General features: G+C 39.8%; 1 protein-coding gene across 2 annotated transcripts in view; it reads right to left on the reverse strand.

The window, feature by feature from the left end:
• Positions 1–19542, reverse strand: part of GOPC (golgi associated PDZ and coiled-coil motif containing) — a 41272-nt gene extending 21730 nt beyond the window's left edge. For both annotated transcript variants that reach the window (XM_015137530.3, XM_015137529.3), the window contains exon 1: positions 19037–19542. In XM_015137530.3, the coding sequence (XP_014993016.2) occupies positions 19037–19321 (285 nt within the window). In that variant the 5' untranslated portion in view covers positions 19322–19542. The remainder of the gene's footprint in view (positions 1–19036) is intronic.
• Between the last annotated feature and the right edge of the window lie 4372 nt (positions 19543–23914).

Below are 23914 nucleotides of genomic sequence, written 5' to 3' on the forward strand. Positions count from 1 at the left end.
CAGCTAATAACAATGAGCGATCATCAAGCTTATTTCACATTTTCAGAATACTCTTCTCCCATTTTGAGAATTGAAAATAAAATCTATATTGCAGTGCATATAGCATTCAATATTATTCCATCAGGTTTAACTCCAATAGTCTTTGTTCTGCTATCAAATATATTCTATGCTCAGTACCAGACCTTTAACCAAAGCTACTCCAATGATTTCAGCTCACTCCCAGGAATAGATTTATCAGAAAGGTTTCTTTGGATTAGTGGGAAAACAACCACAACCTCAAAGTGTTTTTCCTATTCTCTCATTCCACAACAATCATCACAGAAACTTCTGTGACCGAGTGTGGGGGATTTCACCCCACCAACAAACAAGCAATCAATTTTGCAGCAGACATCAGTTGGGTGTCCTCCAATTCAATTTTGACACTATCTACCTGGAGATACTGTCAGATCCCACAGATTGAGGGCTCTGTCCCACAAGACTGCCCCATTCTTTTCAGACACTAGTTGCAAGTTTATGCTTCCAGAAGTCCTGACTGAATGGCTTCAAGTTGGGGTTCCCACATTTCCCTTTTTCGGTTCAATTAGTTTGCTGCAGCAGCTCACAGAACTCATGGAAGCACATTTACCATTTCATTATGAAGGATATTACAAAGGATACTGATAAAGAGATGCACAGAACAAGGACTGGGATAAGGGACATGAAGCCTCCATGCCTTCCCTGGGGGCACCACCCTCCATGAACCTCCATGTGTTCATCTATCCAGAAGCTCTCCTAACCCTGTCCTTTCAGGTTTTTATGGAGGCTTCATTACACAGGTGATTTGGTTTGGATATCTGTCCCCTCCAAATCTCATGTTGAAATGTGATCCCCAATGTTAGAGATGGGGCCTGGTGAGAAGTGACTGGATGGATCATGGGGTAAATTCCTCATGAATGGTTTAGCACCATCCCCTTGGTAGTAACTGAATTCTCACTCAGTTCATGCAAGATCTGGTTGTTGGAAAGTCTGCAACCTCCCCCACCTCACTCCTGCTTCTTTTCTTGCATGTGATCCATCTGCTCCCCCTTCGCCTTCCACTATGACTGTAGGCTCACTGAGGACCTCACCAGAAGATGCTGGCATCATGCTGCCTATACAGCCTGCAGAACTGAGCCAATTAAAATTTTTATAAATTATCCCCGTTTGATATTTCTTTATAGTGACACAAAAACAAATTAACACAAGAGGCATAACTGGTTAAAACACTGGCTACTGGTGATCAACTTAACTCTAAGCCTTCTTCACTCCCTGGAGGTTGGGCACCAAAATCAAAGTAATTTTTTTATTCAGAGTTTCCTATTAATCCACTTGCCTAAACTTTAATCCTCTATCTGTATTCTTTTCTAAGAATACACAACAACTGCACAATTTTCATTTTAAATATAAGCAGGTTTTTTTTTAACTGTCTTATGGATAAATACCCCTATTATTTTACCTTAAGCACCCCTCAAAAGCCTCATGTTTTGAAGGAGGAGCAAACTAAGCCAAGAAATTTGTGAACATCAAGTTGCACAGCAGGCAAATTGGATCCAGCTCACTCATTACTTTTAGCATGCCATAGAGCTCTTTTGATAAAGTTTTAGAAGGTCCAAGTTAACAACCTAAAACGTCTTTATTTTACACATGAAGAAACTGAGACCTAAGAGATTATGTGAGATGCCCCAAATTACAAATTGCATGGTATTAAAACTCAGACCTCCTCCTGACATCCATTGTAATTCTCGCAATAATAAAAAAAAATGGGGAAGATATAGTCCATGAGCTCCAAATCAGAGCACATTCCCCAAATATCAGAACTACACAAAGCTTTAACTAAACAGGGGATTCTGAACCCCATACACACACCCCATACTCCTACACATGCACACAGATAGGCACTGGTACTCGTGAGCATACACAGGCATGAATACACAGACATACCTGCAGGCATGCAAACAGGAACAGATGCAGGTACAGATATGCAAGCAAACAAAGCACACATTCCCCAAGTTGTTTAGGAATTACAAAGAAAATAATTGACTTCACATGGCAATTTAACTATAATGAACTATAGCACAAAAAGCTGCTGATAAAGATGTAAATATTATGTCACATCTACCTATAACTGCTTCTACACCTTTTGTTTTAAAAGTATGTGTACAAAAAGTAATCACTTCACCTTTTAAATATCTGTATTCTCTTTATGTTTTAAAATGTAATTTAGGATGAAAGTACAGATTGGAATTTAAATCTCTAGCAATTATACTATCTAGTGCCAGTATCCCAAATTTATCATAGACATCTATCTACTTTTCTCATATAGTCAAAAAAACAAAAATGTAAAAAATAAAAATCACATAGAGATGGCAGGATCACACTATAAAAAATACTAATGTATTAGTTATTGAGTACTATATTAAATTTAGTATAGTAAACTGAGCTTCCAATTAATAAGAGAATCTTTACAGATTATATAAATTCCCTTTTCTCATTAAAGGAAGCAAACAATTCCATTTTATCTGGCAAAACTGTCTTTTTTCCTGAAACTAAACTTTTAAAAGAATGCATCACAGAGACTTTTTTTTTGAGATGGAGTCTCACTCTGTCACCCAGGCTGAAGTGCAGTGGTGTGATCTCGGCTCACTGCAAGCTCCGTCTCCCAGGTTCACGCCATTCTCCTGCCTCAGCCTCTGGACTTAGCTGGGACTACAGGCGCCCGCCACCATGCCCAGCTAATTTTTTGTATTTTTAGTAGAGGCTGGGTTTCACTGTGTTAGCCAGGATGGTCTCGATCTCCTGACCTCGTGATCTGCACGCCTCAGTCTCCCAAAGTGCTAGGAACAGAGATTCTTATATAAAAGATCCTAAGCTACCTGACAGACAACAGAGGCAGAACCATTCTTCATAAGACTTTTCTCTTGTGACAAAACTCAAGAAGAAAATGTAACTAATGAAAGCCATTTTGATGCATTCCTTTTCTTGTATACCTTCAAAATATCATTTAATTTAACTCATTCATTTTATTATAAAAAATCTCCCTCTATTTTTTCTCTCCTCTATGTGCTTGAGGTGGTCAAAATCACAAAAATCTAATGAGTCTTATTCTAAAACACAAGACTATGACCAAACAGGAAATATACTCAAAGGTCAAATTGAAAATCTCTGCCATCCTTCAAGACAGGAAATAATACTCCTCCTTACTTAAAGTCAGCTCTTGAAGCAGTCATCTGGTCTACGAAAGTTCTGTGAGAAAGCTGTATCTGTTTATATTTTCTATCCAACCATAATGACCACTAATTTCATCTGCCATTAGTTCTCCCCCAAAAAATAACATTCTATGGTCTAGACAAGCAAATGTAATCCTCATAACATACTCTGAGAGATGCACTTTTTATCCAGATATGACAACTGAAGTACAGAGAGGTTAGGTAACTTCACCATGGTCATTAAAAAGCCAGTAAACCAGGTGTACATAACTACTAGAGAAGCTAAGGCAGGAGGATCACTTGAACCCAGAGTTTGAGGCCAGTCTGGGCAACACAGCAAAACCCCCATTTCTTAAAATAACCAACCCTCCCCAAACAATATATATATATATAACTACAAATTGTAATGAGCTGTATGAAAGAAACTAAAATAATTAGCAGAGTGGGAGTGTATGACTATTCTTCTGGGAAGAGTTTTGGTTATTACTAAAGCAGCAGGTCCCAAGGTCTATGGGACATTTTCAGGGAATCTGAAAGGTCAAAACTATTTTCATTATAATAAAACATTATCTGTCTTTTTCACTATGTTGACATACTGAAAGTACAAAAGTAATGATGAGTAAAATGTTGGGATTTTAGTACAAGTCAATGCAGTGGCACCAAACTCCATCAGTAGTCATTGTAGTCTTTACCGCTATGCACTTGCAGTTTTTGTTGCTGTTGATGTTTTTATTTATTTATTTTTTTTGAGACAAGGTCTCACTGTGTTTTTCACGCTGGGCTGCAATGGCATGATCACAGCTCACTGGGGCCTTAGAACTCCTGAGTAGAAATAATCCTCCCACCTCAGCCTCCTGGGTAGCTAGGACTATAGGAGTGCATGGTCATTTTTAAATTTTTTTGTAAAGCTAGGTCTCGCTATGTTGCTCAGGCTAGTCTTGAACTCCTAGTCTAAAGCAATGTTCCCACCTTGGCCTCTGTATTAGTCTGCACTGCTATAAAGAAATACCTGGGACTGGGTAATTTATAAATACTATTATTTTAAACAGAAGAGGTTTAAATGGCTCATGGTTCCACAAGCTGTACAGGAAGCATGGCTGGGGAGGCCTCAGCAAACTTTTTTTTTGAGACATTGTCTTGCTCTGTCACCCAGGCCAGGCTGGAGTGCAGTGGCATGATCTTGGCTCACTGCAACCTCCACTTCCTGGATTCAAGTGATTCTCCTGCCTCAGCCTCCTGAGTAGCTGGGATTACCAGTGCCCTCCACCACGCCCAGCTAATTTTTGTATTTTTAGGAGAGATGGGGTTTCACCGTGTTGGCCAGACTGATTTTGAACTCCTGACCTCAAGTGATCTGCCCACCTCAGCCTCCCAAAGTGCTGGATTACAGGTGTGAGTTATCCTCTATTAAGCCAGGAATGTAAAGGTTTGAAAAAATATAAAACAATGCTGTTCTTCTAAAACATTTTTTGGTTTTAGAAAATATAATTACGTTTTAATTTAAAATCATTTATATTAACATGTAATGAGTTTATTGTAGTTATTTTTAAATGATGTAATAAAGTTTTCTCAGTTTAATTTCTAATACAGTAAATTCTACATTTATACTTTTTTTATATTTTGTGTATTTATATATTTATACATATAACCCACATTTAAAAAAAAAAAGCTCTTTGGGGTTCTTAAAATTTGTAAGAATGCAAAGGGGTCCAGGAACCAAAAAGTTTGAGAACCTTGACTTAAGAGCTTCTGAAAAAAGGCTCATGTGGCTACACCATATAGAGTAGGGGTAGGCAATCTTTGGCTTCCCTGGGCCACACTGGGCGAACTGTCTTGGGCAACACACAAAATACATTAACACTAACGATAGCTGTGAGTTAAAATTAAAAAGAAGAAAACAAATCATGCAAAAAAAAATCTCATAATGTTTTAAGAAAGTTACGAATTTGTGTTGGGCTGCATTCAAAGCTGTCCTGGGCCACATGCAGCCCACAGGCTGTGGGTTGGACAAGCTTGATATAGAATAAGACGAAAGAATGGTAAGATACATCATAGGGCCGGGCGCGGTGGCTCACACCTGTAATCCCAGCACTTTGGGAGGCCGAGGTGGGCAGATCACAAAGTCAGAAGATCAAGACTATCATGGCTAACATGGCAAAACCCTGTCTCTACTAACAACACAAAAAATTAGCCGGGCGTGGTGGCGGGCGCCTGTAGTCCCAGCTACTCGGGAGACTGAGGCAGGAGAATGGCTGAAACCCGGGAGGCAGAGCTTGCAGTGAGCCGAGATTGCACCACTGCACTCCAGCCTGGGAGACAGAGTGAGACTCCGTCTGAAAAAAAAAAACAGTATATCATAGGAGGGATACCCAAAGGTCAGATCATGCAGAGCCTGTCTGCCAAAATTAAGAGTTTGAATTTTATTCAAAAAGCAATTGATGAATTTATGTTTTTAAATTAATTAATTAATTTTTATTTATTGTTTTGAGATGGAGTTTCGCTCTTGTTGCTCAGGCTGGAGTGCAATGGTGTGATCTCGGCTCACTGCAACCTCCACCTCCCGGGTTCAAGCGATTCTCCTGCCTCGGCCTCCCCAGGAGCTGGGATTACAGGTATGTACCACCATGCCTGGCAAATGTTTTAATTTTAGTAGAGACGGGGTTCCACCATGTTGGTCAGGCTGGTCTCAAACTCTTAACCTCAGGTGATAACGCCCGCCTTGGCCTCACAAAGTGCTGGGATTACAGGTGTGAGCCACTGAACCGGGCCCTAATGTTTTTTTTAAAGGCATTTATGTGTAATATGAGAGACAACATGAATGAACTGAGTTGGGGGATATGAAATGGAAACCAGTTGATACATGTGACAAGTAATTTGCTGTAAACCTCAAATGAAGATCCAATTAATCAAAAATGTTTCCATTTTCATTTCAAAGCCCTCAGTTGCTCTATGATCAAACTGGAGATGGGGTGGGGAGGAGAATCAACCTACCCAATATTTTAGGAATATCACAAGTACTAAATCCATACTCAATATTCCTATTTAATGTTTAAAGTTATTTTCAATCAGTTTCAATTTTTTCCCAAAATAAGATACCATGAAATATTAACTCACAAATTATATGCTTGTGAATTACATACCAGGGGAATAAATGAACCTGCAGATCAGTCTTTCAGCAATAGGGCAGGCACTGTAGACGTGAATATAGAGTCAACAAGACAGATACCTAGCTTCATCCTAGCTCTCATGAAGCTTATATTACAGAATGATTGTGGGTAATCTTTGAAGATTTATAGCAGAACACCAAATGTGTTTCAAAAAATTCATTCATTCAAATAAACACTGAATACTCACTGTATATCACAATCTGGGGACAAAAAGATGAGTAAGACATGGATTCTAGAAGTTCCCTATCTATTAAGAAAAACTAAGAATATATTTCCAGGCTGGGCATGGTGGCTCACACCTATAATCCCAGCACTTTGGGAGCCCAAGGCTGGTGGATTGCTTGAGCTTAGGAGATCGAGACCAGCCTGGGCAACATAGTGAGACCCTGTCTCTACAAAAATTATAAAGAATTAGCTGGGCATGGTGATATATGGCTGTACTCCCAGCTACTCAGGAGGCTGAGGTCAGAAGATCACTTGAGCCCGGGAGGTCAAGGCTGCAGTAAGCCATGATCGTGTCACTACACTCCAGCCTGGGCAACAGAGTGAGACCCTGTTTCAAAAAAAAAAAAAAAAGATAAAAAGATTACATTTCCAATTGTGATGCAAAGTGTGGTAAGCACCATTCACTATTTGAAAGACATGTGTGATGTACCAATTCAAAAAGAGGTAAAGGGAGGCAGTCAGAAAGAAGTTCTCTGAGCTTGGAATGGAGATCTGCTAATACAGGGAGTGGAAAGGGAAAGGTGAGATATGAAAACACCTGACAGGTGAGATAGGGAGTAACTAGATCAAAATGGCTGGTATTTAACACATCAGTTTCAAATTTCCTTTTTTTTTTTTTTTTTTTTGAGACGGAGTCTTACTCTATTGCCCAGGATGGAGTGCAGTGGCGCGATCCCAGCTCACTGCAACCTCCACCTCCCAGGTCCAAGCGATTCTCCTGCCTCAGCCTCTCGAGTAGCTGGGATTACAGGCATGTGCCACCACACCCAGCAAATTTTGTATATTTAGTAGAGATGGGGTTTCACCACGTTAGCCAGGCTGATCTCAAACTCATAACCTCAGGTGATCTGCCCACCTCAGTCTCCCAAAGTGCTGGGACTACAGGCATGAGTCACGGCACCCGGCCCCAAATTTCTAATTTTAAAAAGGGGCCAAATACCAATTCTGTAATCCATGTATAAACCAATCTGATATCTATACCAAAGGAATTACTCAGCAATGTGTTTTGGGAGCACAGAAGCAAAAAATACAAAAAACAAACAAAAAGCTCCTAGAAACCAAAACAGGTTCACAAAAAGATAATGCTACCTTCTAAATCAGCTTCACAAAGCATTTGATGGTTCAAATTATTTCCCCTAAAACATGGTTCTGACCTTCAAACAGCTTACATTCTAGAGGTAGAAAGATGTGGTAACTACTAATTATAGTACAATGTAACAAATCTAACAGTACAAGTAAGTTTAAGGGCTTAGGGCAGCCTCTGCCTATAAAGAGCAGAGAGGAGTAGAGTAAGGAAAGCCCTCACTGAGATGGTGATGTAAGTGGAGTCTTGAAAGATGAGTGGGTGTTTGATACTGTAGACAAAGGGTACAGAGAATACATTATACACCAAAGCCTATGTGAAAGTACAGGTGCCATAAAAGAGCAAGACCTATTTAGAGAACTGCAAATAGACCAGTTTTATTGAGGCAAAAGCAGCTTAGAAGGGGTGATAAGAGATAAGGAGACACAGACAGGCACACTAATCACTGGGCCAAAGAATTTGAATTTTAGAGAGATACAGAAAGAAGAATGACAGAATCAGATTCGTCTTTTTAAATACAAACTACTAATATGAATCACTCTAGAATGATCAGGCAACAAAAGGATGGTTTGGAGGGAATAATAATTAGGAGACTAGGTTAGGAATATGCAAAAAGCATAAGGACCTTAATTATGCAGAATATCCTAATCTTATCTCATTATCTTTCCCAGACCTGCTCCTCCTTTTCCTGTATTCCTTACTTCAGTAAATAGTAATGTATTAACTTCCTAGGGCTGTTACAAAAAATTAGCACAAGACTGGGCATGGTGGCTCACGCCTGTAATCCTAGCACTTTGGGAGGTCAAGGCAGGAGGATCACTTGAAGTCAGGAGTTCAAGATGAGCCTGGCCAACACGGTGAAACCCTGTCTCCACTAAAAATATAAAAATTGGCCAGGCATGGTGGCTGGTGCCTGTAATCCCAGCTACTTGGGAGGCTGAGGCAGGAGAACTGCATGAACCCAGGAGGCAGAGGTTGCAGTGAGTCAAGACTGTGCCACTGCACTCCAGCCTGGGCAACAGAGTCAGGCTCTGTCCAAAAAAAGAAAAAAAAAAATTACCACAAACGTGGTGGCTTAAAACAACAAAAATTTATTCTTTCACATTTCAGGATGCCACAAGTTTGAAAGAAGGTATTGACAGGGCTGGCTCTTTCTGGAGATCCTGTGCCTCTCTCCTAGCTTTTGGTGCTGTTGGCATTCACTGGCATCCCTTGGCTTGTAGGTACATCACTCCAATCTCTGCTTCTATCATCACATAGCCTTCTTTCTCTGTTTCTGTGTGTGGCCTTTTCAGTCTCCTATCAGCACACTTTCATTGGATTTAGGGCTCCCTCTAATCCACTACAATTTTATCTCCATCTTTACATAATTCCACCTGCAAAGACCCTCTTTCTAAATAAGGTCACGTTCTGAGGTTTTAGGTGGATATGAATTTTGGAGGGATACGATTCAACCCACTACAGATCCTGATCAATACATTTCCCAAACAGAAATCTGGTGTTATCCTTAACCCTTTCTCTTATCTTCTGCATCTACATAATTATCAAATCCTGTCAATTCTCCTTCCTTAGTCTTCAATTTATCTCCTTTTCATAAGCCCTGTTACCACCTTTCACTTCAATAACACACTTGTCTATAACAAACTCCTTTGCTATAACATTGAATGAACCTAGTTATTACTCTCAATACTGTGCCTGTACCTAAACCGATATGCATTGCTAAAGAAAGTCACACAACAGTACAGCCCGGTTGCACCATACTTTATGATAACTAATCCCAAGCCGGTCCTCAACAATGCCTGGCAGTCCTGTTTCTCTGGCCAACTGGCTCTCCCACTCTTCCATAACTATTTATTTTATCTTCTACTAGCCTCATGCTCTTACTCTCACCTACTTTCAGCAACTGACCTGGGCTCCTAGTTTACAGAGAGAGAAAAAAAAAAAAAGCCATCAAACAAAAACTTCCACAACCTCCTACTGTCCACTCTCATTCTCTCTGCCTTCTAAGTAGCTATTACAAAATCTTACTAATATTAATTACCCCACTCTTTTTCTATATTTCGCTTTTCTCTCAAGTAGATGCTTCTCACAGACTTATGTTTTGTTTTTATTTAAAAACAAAATGAAAACAAAACCTCCCTTGTACCCTACACTCTCACTTCTTGTATCTATTCAGCCACACTTACTCTTTCTGTCTGCTTTTCTCTCCACTTCCTCCATCCCCCATCAGACATAAATATGTGTTTGTGCAGAGACTGATTTCTCTAGCTCCGTAGCCTCAGGCCTCTTACTTAACTCCTGTAAAGTTGGAATAACCATACTAATAAACCTGTCTCACAGGACTGTCGTGAGAATTGGATGAATCAGTCTATGTAAAAGACTCAGAAGAGAGCTTGGCCCATAGTAATTGATCAATAAAGTTGGCAATATTGTTATTGCTAATAATCTAACACATTCATCTATCTATTCAGGCAACCAGCTGCACAAGATTGTCACTTGGATTTCTCCTGAACTCCCTCATCCCTCTATTGCAATCCATCTCTAGGTGTTTTTTTTATTTTTACCTCTCCAGTCACTCTTGTTCTGAATACTTTCCCCTACCTCCATTATCTTACTCCACACTATCATAATCTCACATAAACAGAAACCTTCTAAACAATTTTCTGCATTCATTCATGTCATTCTCCCCAACGTTCTCCATACCACAGCCAGAGCAAACTGTGCTAACTTCATATCCAAGGCTACAAACTGGTTTAAAAGCCTTCCCACGATTATGACAAAGCCCCAAATATTTTTGCATGGCCTATAAAGCCATGTAGAAACAGTCCCTCCCTGTCTGCTCAAACTTATCTTGCATCTGGCTTCTTTTGCCCTCTTCTCTTGTAACACATACCAACTGTCTCTCGAATCTTTAAATGAACTATGCGCTTGCCCATCACAGGTGCTTTTCACTTCCCATTCCCTCTACTGCAATGTTGAATGGCATTCCTATTCTTAGCTTAATTCATTCCTATTCACATATAATTCTTTTATGCCTTAGCTCAATAACTTCCTCAGGGAAGCAAGCCTTCACTGACATCCCAAAATAGGGTCTCATTACTCTTATGTACCTTTCACAGTATTCATCAAAGTTGCAATTTCTCATTTACATGATTATTCTCCCAACAAATTCCTCCAACATAATCCAAACTCCATAAAAGCCATGACTGCAATCCTTTTTTGCTCTCCATTGTATCCCAAGTGCCCAATACAGCATCAGGCACATAATTCATGTTCGTAAGTGCATACTGGATCAATACTAAACTTCAGCTTCAATGTTGCAAAACAGCCTGTTTAAAAACAGGACAGATTTAAAGCAGCAAAGGGACCAGCATATCACGAGTTCATTATCATTGTGGCTCTAGATCAAAGTTAAAAGTTTCTCTACTAATGGCTATAAATAGTAAATCACTTCAAAGAGATACTAATGGAGCAATTGCTGAGGGAAAGGAGGATGTGACAGAAGGTGTATTGTGCTGTTACTTTAAAAAAAGGAGTAAAAGGCAGAACACTATTTCAAGGCAGAGGTGGGTTTTTTAAAGCATTGGTTCACCACCTTTGTATTCCAACACGCCTACTACTGCTACTATTACTATTCCTACTGTAAACCTAAAAGGAAAAGGCTGAGGCACAAAACATACTTTAGTTTACCTGAGCCAAAATGAGGACAGCTACCCAACACATATTTCCCAGATGCCTGGGGAGTGCTCTGGCACCTGAGTTACAAGCAGATTTTAAAGGGAAAAAGGAACAAGGCAGACATAAAGTCGCTTGATAAGAATTCTCACTGGTTTACAATCACTGATTAGTGACTGACTATTCATTGTTGCACTATAAGGTATGACTTATGGTGTCCAGCATATGGTATTTTATGGCTACTTGGCGTCAGTTAGTCTAAATCCTACATAGAAGGTGGTTTCAAGAGATAACTACTTAGGTCAAAAGAGAGTGCCATAACTGTGGTTTCATTCCAATGCCTCTCTGGGCCTGACAATGGAAAGGAACTCAGGTTTTTTTTGTTTGTTTTTGTTTTTTTTTTTCTTTCAATAGGTGTCTGGGGAACAGGTGGTGTTTAGTTACATGAATAAGTTATTTAGTGGTGATTTCTGAGATCCTGGTGCACCCATCACCTGAACAGTGTACACTGTATCCAATGCGTAGTCTTTTATCCCTCATCCCCTTCCCACCCTTTACTCCAGATCCCCAAAGTCCATTGTATCATTCATATGCCTTTGCATCCTCCTAGCTTAGCTCCCATGAGTGAGAACATACATTTAGTTTTCCATTCCTGAGTAACTTCACTTAGAATAATGGTCTCCAATCAATTCCACCCACGTTGCTGCAAGTGCCACTATTTCATTCCTTTTTATGACTGAGTAGTATTCCATGGTGTCTGTATATATATATTTTTTAATCCACTCATTGATTGATGGGTATTTGAGCTGGTTCCCTATTTTTGCAATTGTGAGTTGTGCTGGTATAAACATGTGTGTGCAAGTATCTTTTTCGTATAATGACTTCTTTTCCTCTGGGTAAATACCCAGGAGTGGGATTGCTGGATCAAATGGTAGATCTACTTTTAGTTCTTTGAGGAATCTCCACACTGTTTTCCACAGTGGCTGTACTAGTTTACATTCCCACCAACAGTGTAAAAGTGTTCCCTTTTCATCACATCCGTGCCAATATCTATTATTATTATTATTACTTTATTATGGCCATTCTTGTAGGAGTAAGGTGGTATGGCATTGCAGTTTTGATTTGCATTCCCCTAATCATTAGTGATGTTGAGCATTTTTTCATGTTTGCTGGCCATTTGTATATCTTCTTTAGAGAATTATCTATTCATGTCCCTAGCCCTCTTTTTTGATGGGATTGTTTGTTTTTCCTTGAGTTCCTTGTAGATTCTGGATATTAGTCCTTTGTCAGATATACAGATTGTGAAGATTTTCTCCTACTCTGTGGGTTGTCTGTTTACTCTGATTATGTCTTTTTCTGTGCACAAAGTTTTTAGTTTAATTAAGTCCCATCTATTTATCTTTTTGTTGTGTTTGCTTTTGGGTTCTTAGTCATGAAGTCTTTGCCTAAGCCAATATCTAAAAGGGTTTTTCCAATGTTATCTTCTAGAATTTTTATGGTTTCAGGTCTTAGATTTAAGTTTTTGATCCATCTTGAGTTTTTTTTTTGTATATGGTGAGAGGAGGATCCAGTTTCATTTTTCTACATGTGGCTTGCCAATTGTTCCAGCACCATTTGTTGAAAAGGGTTCCTTTCCTCACTTTATGTTTTTGTTTGCTTTGTCAAAGATGAGTTGACTGTAAGTATTTGGCTTTATGTCTGGATTCTCTATTCTGTTTCATTTGTCTATGTGTCTGTTTTTATACCAATATCATGCTGTTTTGGTGACTTTGGCCTTATAGTACAGTTTGAAGTCGGGTAACGTAAGGCCTCCAGATTTGTTCTTTTTGCTTAGTCTTGCTTTGGCTATGTGGGCTCTTTTTGGTTCCATATGAATTTTAGGATTGTTTTTTCTAGTTCTGTGAAGAATGATAGTGGTATTTTGATGGGAATTGCATTGAATTTGTAGATTGCTTTTGGCAGTATGGTCATTTTCACAATATTGATTCTACCTATTCATGAACATGGGATGTGTTTCCCTTTGTTTGTGTCACCTATGATTTCTTTCAGCAGTGTTTTATAGTTTTCTTGGGTCTTTCACCTTCTTGGTTAAGTATATTCCAAAGTATTTTAATTTTTTTGCAGGTCTTATAAAAGTGGTTGAGTTCTTGATTTTATTCTCAGTTTGGTCACTGTTGGTATATAGCAGAGCTACTGACTTGTGTATGTTAATTTTGTATCGTGAAACTTTGCTGAACTCATTTACCAGTTCTAGGAGCTCTATGGATGAGTCTTTAGGGTTTTCTAGGTATACTATCATGTCATCAGCAAACAGCAACAGTCTGACTTCCTCTTTATCCACTTGGATATCCTTTATTTCTTTCTCTTGTCTGATTGCTCTGGCTAGGACTTCTAGTACTACACTGAATAGAAGTGGTGAAAGTGGGCACATTCTTCAGATAAAAAGTTTCTTTTCTTTTTTGTTTCTTCCACAGTGCTACTACTATTCCAGTCAATGCCTGTAATTCCAGCATAGCCATTATCAAGTGGCTCACCACAGCAAAAATTCACAAGCAGATGGAAACTATGAGAGATGTGAGCAATTTGAAATGGCCCCATGTCAAAATACACTGATATTCTCTGCTATTCCATTCTTCTCAGATATGACTCTTCCTAAATATTGCTATGGCAAAAAGCAGTCACATGGGTATCATTTATAATTTTAAGATGTAACCTATGTTCTCAAAAAACTAAAAATAGAACATATACACTAGGTATATAAGCCCCCTAAAAAGGAAATCAGTATGTTGAATAATATGTGCACTCCCATGTTTATTGTAACACTATTCACAATAGCCAAGATACAGAAGCAACCTATATTTCCACAACAGATGAACAGATTCAACAAAAAAAAAGTGGGACCGGGCATGGTGGCTGACGCCTGTAATCCCAGCACTTTGGGAGGCCGAGGTGGGTAGATCACGAGGTCAGGAGATGGAGACCATCCTGACTAACACGGTGAAACCGCGTCTCTACTAAAAATACAAAAAATTAGCCAGGTGTGGTGGTGAGCGCCTGTAGTCCCAGTTACTCGGGAGGCTAAGGCAGGAGAATGGTGTGAACCTGGGACGTGAAACTTACAGTGAGTCAAGATAGTGCCACTGCACTCCAGCCTGGGCGACAGAATGAGACTCTGTCTCAAAATAAATAAATAAATAAATAATTTAAAAATAAAAATAAAAATAAAGTGGTATATGTACACAAAGGAATACTATTCAGCCATAAAAAAGAATGAAATCCCGCATTCAAGACCACATGGATGAGCATGGAGTACTTTAAGTAAAATAAGCAAGACACAGAAAGATACATAATGTATGTTCTCACTCAAATGGAGAGGTTAAAAAATTGATCCATCATGCATGGTGGCCCACACCTGTAATACCAGACTTTGAGAGGTTGAGGCAGGAGGATCTCTTGAGCCCAGGAGTTCAAGACCAGCCTAAGCAACATGGTAAACCCCATCTCTACAAAAGAAAAAATGGAAAAATTAGCTGAGTATAGTAGCTCATGCCTGTACTCCTAGCTACTTGGGAAGCTGAAGCAGCAGCATCAACGGAGCTGGGAGTTGGAGGCCACAGTGAGCTATGATCGCACCACTGCACTCCAGACTGGGTAACAGAGTGAGGCCCCGTTTCAAGAAAAGAAAAAAAAAGTTGATCTCATAGAAGTAGAGAATAGAACAGTGGTTACTCTAAGTTGGGAAGGGTGAGGCGGGTAGGAATATGTTGGTTAACACAGTGGTCACCAACCTTTTTGGCACCAGGGACTGGTTTTGTGGAAGACAATTTCTCCACAGTACGGCATGGGGATGGTTTCAACAATAGACATTATACTCTCATAAGAAGCAGGCAACCTAGACACCTCGCATGTGCAGTTCACAACAGGGTTTGTGCTCTTATAAGAATCTATATGAGAATCTAGCGCCACTGCTGATTTCACAGGAGCCAGAGCTCAGGCTGTAATGCTTTCTAGCCCACTGCTCACCTCCTGCTGTGCAGCCAGTTCCTAAGAAGCCAGGGACCAGTACTAGTCCACAGCCCAGGGTTGGGGACTCCAAGGTTAACAAAATTAAAGCTAAATAGGAGGAAAAAGTTCTAGCATTCTATAACACTGTAAGATGATTACAGTTAATAGTAGCTTAATGTATATTTTCAAACAGCTAGAAGAGAAGGTTTTGAATTGTTTCTAACATGAATAATGTTTGAGATGATGGACATGCTAATTACCCTAATTTGACCATTATTCATTATGTGTATCCAAATACTACACTGTGCCTCCTAAACAGGTACGATTATTATGTCAAATAAAAACAAAAAAGAATAGCCCTAATAGCCTATTCAAGTAAAAAAGTAACCTATGATTTTTTTTGCAGCAAAATTTAATGTTTTAATAATAAACATAGTGTTTAATGTTAAATACATTACAAATTACCCAAATTGGAGGTGTTTCTTCATTATATAAAAATATTTTATTATAGCAATATGATTTAAGGTATTAACCTCTGAACCACTGAACGTCACCACATTTGTCATATCAAACCATAAGTGGTCTCAAATATGTCTTAACATCCATATAATTAAAACAATAGAACTAATTCAATCCTTTTACTAAAAAAGTAAAAAAGGGCAAGAAAATACAGAAATTGTTTCAAGATTTCAAACAATATATGGAGCAACCACTGAAATTCTATAGATGGTACAGCAGCAAGTCTGCTTTGAAAGGCACTGCTGACAATGAACCTCTTTCCACAGCAATACACAATTGATTCCATGAAAACGGCAGAAGCTGCTAAATGTGTACACAGTAACACCAAAGACAAATAAGTCGACTATAACTCAAAACACACAAACAAACAAACAAAAATCATTAGGATTTTCCCCCTCCCCGTTTTCCTAAGATCTTTAAATCAAGTGTTTCAAGCATGTTTAAAAAACATGCTCACATTGTGATATGCTAGCATTTCTTATTTTGAGAAATAATGCAACCTCCTAAATCACAACATAAGAGTCAGAATGTGCGATTTTAATTTCTGAAAAAAGAACATGCCTAATTTATTACAATTCTGAATACTCATCTACAATATTTAAAGACAAAAAAATGGAGCACAACCTCCTACTCAGAAAATTATCCTTCCTCCCAATTTCTATTTTTATATCTGACATCAAAAAAAAAAAAAAATCCCTGTTTAAAGTTTCCTTAGGTCATTTTAAAAATAAATATTGTTTCATTTAAAAAAAGTTGTTAATGCCCAGTTGATACTGCAGTTGTAAATGATATGAAATTTCTCATGTGATGTTTTAGTCCACTTTCTGTTGACAGAATACCAGAAACTAGGTAATTTATAAATAAAAGGAATTTATTTCTTACAGTTATGGAGACAGAGAAGTCCAAGGTCGAGGGGCCAGATCTCGAGAAGTCGAGAGCCTTCTTGCTGGCAGGGGATCTGTGCAGAGTATGGAGGCAGCATAGGGTGTCACATGGCAAGGGGGCTGAGCATGCTAACATGCTTACTCAGGTCTCTCTTCCTCTTCTTATAAGCCACCACTTTTACACTCCTATGATAACTCATTCATCCATTAATCCAATAACAAATCAATCTATGAGTGGATTAATCCATTCATAAGAACTGAGTACTCATAATCCACTCTCCTGTTAAAGGCCCCATATTGGAGATTCAGTACTGTCACATTGGGGATTAAGTTTCCCATACACGAAATTTGGGGGACACATTCAAATTATATCATGTGGCAAAAGCTACTTTTGATCGTTGTTGTTTAAAGCTAGAGAACTAATGACCGGGCACAGCGGCTCATGTCTGTAATCAAAGCACTTTGGGAGGCCGAGGCAGGAGGGTGATCACTTGAGGCCAGGAATTCAAGACCAACCTGGGCAACAAAGCACTCCATCTCTTTTTTTTTTAAATACAGTAAGATAAAATAAAATGAAATAAAGTTAAAGTACTATTTCTATAAAACATTAAATGTAATTTCACTATCAGAATGAAATCAGAAAAATAGCTTTCTTGTGAAAATTAATACTAATAAAGAAATCAAGAGATGTTTTCATTTACCTACAGTAAGAAGTGATTACCTTCATATTAGCACTTTTTTTTTTTTTTTTTTTTTTTTGAGATGGAGTCTTGCTCTGTCACCCAGGCTGGAGTATAGTGGCCGGATCTCAGCTCACTGCAAGTTCCGCCTCCCGGGTTTACGCCATTCTCCTGCCTCAGCCTCCCGAGTAGCTGGGACTACAGGCGCCCGCCACCGCGCCCGGCTAGTTTTTTGTATTTTTAGTAGAGACGGGGTTTCACCGTGTTAGCCAGGATGGTCTCGATCTCCTGACCTCGTGATCCGCCCGCCTCGGCCTCCCAAAGTGCTGGGATTACAGGCTTGAGCCACCGCGCCCGGCCATATTAGCACTTTCTAATCTTTTCAAAAAGGATAGAAGAAATTAACAGTTCTTGCAGTGGAGAAGAGCCACAATTCTTGGATATGTACATCTATGTTAATCAAGGATTAATTATGCCACATACTTCATGGCTAATAGGAGAAAAAGAATGCTGACCACTAGGCAAGGAGAGGATGTTTATCTGACATTCATATTGATATAGATACAATGGGCACTCTCAATGACAACGAGTAATGATTTCTTAGGAAAGCTAATGTTCGAAGAGTTTTGCACATCACTGATTATCCCATTTTTATCTATTATACTTTTTGAAAAGAAAGACCCATTCTCTTAAATTGCCTAGTTAGAAAATACTCTTTATGCAATAATGTTAATCTATCTTGATTTATAAATATTGTAATAATGCCCTTTTTAAATTTTCTGCACAACGTGATAGTTTTTTGTTTTTTTTGAATCACAGCCACTCCACCCTCACCCACACCCAGCATCAGAGATTAAAGCAAATGATGCTTTATACTCTCTCAAAAATAAATCTAGACTTTGGAAAATTACACAGTAATGTACAAGCATATAAAAACTCAATGTCAGAAGTAATTTCAATAATTGCAGGAAGCTCTCTGGAGGTATCTGCCTGTAATTTAAGGACCAACTATGGATGTAAACCGAGACAATGATACTATCGTTATGCACCACGAAATTTTCCTAAGAGCTTTGATCAGATTCCCCTAAATAGTTTATGCATGTCTCTGTATGCAGTAATAGGCGCTGACCTGAAATATTTAAAATGAAAATAATCAGGGCTGTATCTGTCTGAACATATACAAATTCGGTTTATCAATGTGAAAGTAGATCTGCAAAACTCAATTGTCAAAAGGTGGCCTACGGTATTTTCATGACAGAGAATCTTTGTTAGGTTTGTTAATGTAACACGTAAAAGGGGGGCTAGTGTATGTAATTAGTTTCCGCCTCAGAGAGATACTAGGAAGGTGGACGACAGTACCCCGGGGAGACTCACGTGTCGGTCTAGGGCCCTTTTTGTCCCCCACCCTCACCTCACTCCTCTCCTTCGCACACACAGACATGCACTCTCCCATCACATTTGGAAGCCCCGGTGGGCAGTTTTCTAGGGTCGTTTCACTGGAGCGTTAAATGGGATCTGACGCCACCGGGCAGCCCGGGGTTGGATGCCATAGCCGCCAGCGCCCACGGCTCACCTCCAGCTTGTGGTTGATTTGAGACACAGACTGGGCTTTGTGGCAAAGCTGTGCAAAGCAGGAGCTCAGGCTGGTCATCTTCTGTCGCCCCTCATAAGTGATATCCGCCTGGTCTGGATCGATCTCGCCCAGGAGCAGATCCACATCCACAAAAGCCTTGTCGAACTCCTTCTCCAGCACCTCCAGCCACCGGAACATGGATACCCCGCCGGGGGCCCCGGCGGAGCAGGAGGCGCCCCCTGGGCCCCCTCCGGCTGCTGCTGGGCATGGACCGCCCGCCGACATGGCGCCGTCAAGGGCCTCTCCCGACTGCTGAAGACCCTCTCCGCCCCACCCGCACGAAGGGAACTGCTGGGACTGAGGGGACCCCCCGCGCGCGCGCGCGCACCTTCCGTCACCTCGCTTCACCTCGCGCCGTTAACGCCAGCAACACAGCCACAGAACCGCAGGAGTAACGAGGCTGAGGCTGAGGCGGCAGCGGCGGCGACACACGGAAGATTCTGTCTGTCCCACCTCCCAGCTTGCCCCCGCTGCGCATGCGTAGCGAAGAGCTGGGCGGACGCAGCCTGGAGGGACAAAATGGGCGGGGCCAGGATGCGACCTTGGCCTATGAAAGGCCTCAGCTTGGGACCTGCCTGTTAGCCGCCATATTAACAACTGGCAAACTACGGCTTGAATCCCTGAGAAACGGAGCCGCGTGGTTTCTGCATCCTGGTTGGAAAGGCCCGAGGATGAGAAAGGTGTCCACGTCGCAGAAAGGAAGGATTTCCGCCGGTTTGACTTAACAGTTGGCGGGAGCTATTCCAAAGTCCTCCCAGAAAGTTGCTGCGGTGGCGTCTGGGGTCAGGGAGGGGAGAGCAAGGAAGGGCGGTGTGAGCATGCGCAATAGCCACGTTTTACCTTTTGGATTCCAGTTCCTGGTTAGGATGGAGTGGGCGTACACCCTGGCTGTTCTTGGTAAACCAACCCCAAATTCCAGGTGTGGACTGCGTAACGCTACGCATTGAAGCGGCTGACCAGATTTTGCGGAATTAATAGAAAACTTTTTGTATTGTGATTAAGGGTCAGGTAGACCTGGTGAACGTTCAGTTCTTACCCTCTGTCACATACTACCTGTGTCACCTTACATGTCTTAGTTAACCTCGAAACCAAGTTTCCAAATTTTACTTAACTCAGTTGTAAGATAAACTCTTAGCGTCACTTCTTGGCACACGGTATTCCTCTTAATACGCCATAGGTCACACATTTCAAAAGCAACTACAGTAGTGCTTCACTTAAGATGGGGATATGTTCTTAGGAATGTGTCCTTAGGTTAATCATCCCCTAGGGAACATCCTAGAGTGTATTTAAACACAAACCTAGATAGTATAGCCTACTACACACCCAGGCTGTATGATGTAGCCTATTGCTCTTAGGCTGTAAACCTGTACAGCATGTTGCCATTCTGAATACGGTAGGCAATTACAATACAGTGGTAACTATTTGTGTATTTAAACTTACCTAAACATAGAAAAGGTACAGTAAAAACATGGCATATACTCTTATAGGATCACCATAGTTTATGTGATCCATTCATGGCTGAAGCCTTGTTATTTGGCACATTTGAAAACGTACGGCGTTCCCACACGTGACATTTCAGAAAATCAAAATTGTGAATTCATATATTTACAAATATATTGAATGCAGAACTCTGTTGCGACACTGAAGACACAAAAATGAATGAGACATGACCTTTACTCAAGACAGGCTAGTGAGGCTACTAACTCTCAACTATAACTTTAACTTGAATTTTTCAGTGCCTTTAAAAGTATTCAGCAACTCCTCCCTTTACATTCTGCCTACTTCCACTGCAAGGGTAGACAATCCTAGAAAGGGAAAGAGAAACCTATGTGATTAGAGTAGGCTGGTGGAAACTCCTGCATTACCTAGAAACATGTTTAGATGAATGCAGTCTGCTGTAATCTGTTCTTGGGACAGACCCTTCCAGTTAATCACCACCCAAAGCCTGCACTGTGTGCCCTTCGCCGATGCAAGGCCACTGAGGAGCAAGAAATCACAATTTTAGTTTTGCAGTCTTTGTCCTATAGGGCAGACTGGTTAGCATGAAGCAATAAAGTCCTTTGGCTTGAGCAAACTTAGCTAATCAAAATGGATCATGAGATCCTGACCTTAGACTCAAGTAGGGACCTTCACACAGGTTTTAGTACACAATAAATAATGTAAAACTAAAATTTGCATCTTTCCCCATTCCGTTCCAAAATTAGATTTATTTTCATCTACAATATTTGCAAAAACATCATTGCTACAGCTATCAAGCTCCCAGCCACTTTATCTACACATAATACAGTTAGCAATGCATTTTCAGGAACTTGAAGTAAGTAATTTAAAAATAGCAGGGCAGGGGGAGAATACATTGAACCACAATTGTAATAGCTTTCAATTATTGAATCCTTACTATGTGTTAGGCATGATGCTATTTTCTTTACTTCTCTGATCCTTACAAAATCCTGTGAGGTATGACCACGTCTTTTATTGTTGTTGTTGTTGAGACAGGATCTTGCTCCGTCGCCCATGCTGCAGTGCAGTGGCACGATCACAGCTCACTGCAGCCTCACTTTGTTGACCAGGCTGGTCTGGAACTCCTGGACTCAAGCAATCCTCCTACCTAGGCCTCCAAAAGTGTTGGGATTACAAGTGAGAGCCACCACACCCAGTAATCACTTTTTAACAGATAAAGTCACAGACAGTTTAAGTGTCTTGGTAAGGTCACAAAGCTAGAAAGTGACTGAGGTAGTATATCAATCTAGGTGTCTTTTTCTCCTAAGTTGTTGCTCTTAACCATGGAATACAGAAGAATGAAGGAATCTATTTCTTCTTGCATAAGTTAGCAGTATAATAAACTAACAAGTTAGTTCCAAAAGTTCTTTTTAATTTCTTGCTAGTTAGAAACCGTATACAAATCTATTAACATATAAGAAATATTACCAAAAAATTGTAGTAACTCATTTTCTGTTACTTGTAACTCTAATTTATATGAACCACACTTGAGTATAAATTTCGTTTCTTTAAAAAAATCAACTTCCAGGTACATTGTGTGGGTGCAGCTGAGTGACATTTTAAGTGGTTATATGTTTCCAGTGCTCTAATGATTTGTGGGTACCCCCATTTTCAAGATTGCAGAACCCAGCTTCATATCTATTACAACTTTTACAACTTCAACAAGTCATAGACTCAGCTATGTCTCAGACGAGTTTCATGTCATGTTGTCCCTTCTCATTACGGTAGTATGGAGACATAATCTTTTGCCCACCTTGATTGAGGTTATGCAAATCTGCAAGTCACAGCAGAACATGAATGTGAAAAGGAGGGCTTATCATCAGGGCTTAATGTTCAAGTGCTGCCATCTGTTGTCGGTGTACTCTAGCTACACTTACTGCCTTATCCTTACCTACTCTGGAATTTGAGATTGTATGTAATGTTAATACTTGAGCGATTTGTTTTTCCACAGATATTAAAGTCTTGATACTTCTATTTGCAGTTGGATAGGCAGAAGCTTCCAATCACTGTTTTATGAATCATGCTTATGTGATTTTTAAAAAATATAACTTAAATGTGACACTCTTGTTTTAGGAACTTATCCCTACAGAGTTTTGTCACAAGGCATTACTAAGAATAAATTGGGTGGAGACTAAGGGAATTGGGGAAAGAGAGATGATGCTAAGGATTTGATAGGTACTGGTAATTAACTGTGGGGTCAGTGTATAGTTTAAATATTTATGGAGCATCATTGATTGCAAGGGCATTGTAATAAAAGGGTGTATAAGACCCACCTTGGACTAGAGAGGGAGATTATCACTTACTGAACTTTGCTGTGTTCCAGGCCCTGTACTAAACTTCACGTTTCATTTAGTTTCCAGTAACCCTACCAAGAGAAAGGGTTAAGTATGCGCTGTTGGTGGCTATAACAAGTTGTATGTATGGTGAATGAAGAAAGTAAAAATCCACTAGCATTTTACTTAATCAATGTAGGAAAGTCTTGGAATGTTGTATTCATACATATTATTTCTATTTATTAAATTTGTTATTCATATTTACTAACAGTTTAGAAATTTTCAGATACATATGCTAAAGAAGTAAGTTTAGGAATCCAAAGGGATTTATTAGCCTTATTCCCCTGATTATTTCTCTTGTATAAACAAAGGGATCTGGGTGTGGTGGTGTGTACCTGTAGTCTTAGCTACTTGAGAGGCTGAGGTGGGAGGATTTCTTGAATCTAAGAGTTTGAGACCCTCCTGGGCAACATAATGAGATCATGTCTCACAAACAAACAAAAAACAGGACAACTGTTTGCTCTCTTGTTTTTTAAACTTGAGAATTTTGGTGCAGTGATTTAGAATTAGCTCAGATACCTCCTCTTCCAGGAAGCCTTCCTTCTTTCTCCTCATAGGATGCTATGGGCTCCATCCCCAATTAGCTTCCTGAAAATATCTTTTACAGTGTTTATCATATTATATTGGCGTTTGTTAGACTGTGAGTTCCTTGGCAACGATAACTGTATCTTACTTATCTTTGTATCCCAGGTCCTAACACAGGACCTAGAATGTGGTAGAAATGCTGTAACTATTTGTGGGATAACTTCAATAATTAAGGTATTCCAGCATTCTACCTAGGAAACTCTTAACAGTCACTTCACTTTTCAAGACATACTTGTGATACATGCTAGAGAACATAGCTAAATATTAATCTATTTTTACATTGCCTCAGAGATTAGGATATCTATAAATTACATATTAGTGTTTCTTTTTTGAAACCTAAAGATAAAGTTTTATTTTACAATGATCTGGCTTATTTGACTAATAAATACGTTATAATTTAGGC

Source organism: Macaca mulatta, chromosome 4 (genome assembly GCF_049350105.2).
Source record: "Macaca mulatta isolate MMU2019108-1 chromosome 4, T2T-MMU8v2.0, whole genome shotgun sequence".
NCBI classification, from domain to species: Eukaryota; Metazoa; Chordata; class Mammalia; order Primates; family Cercopithecidae; genus Macaca; species Macaca mulatta.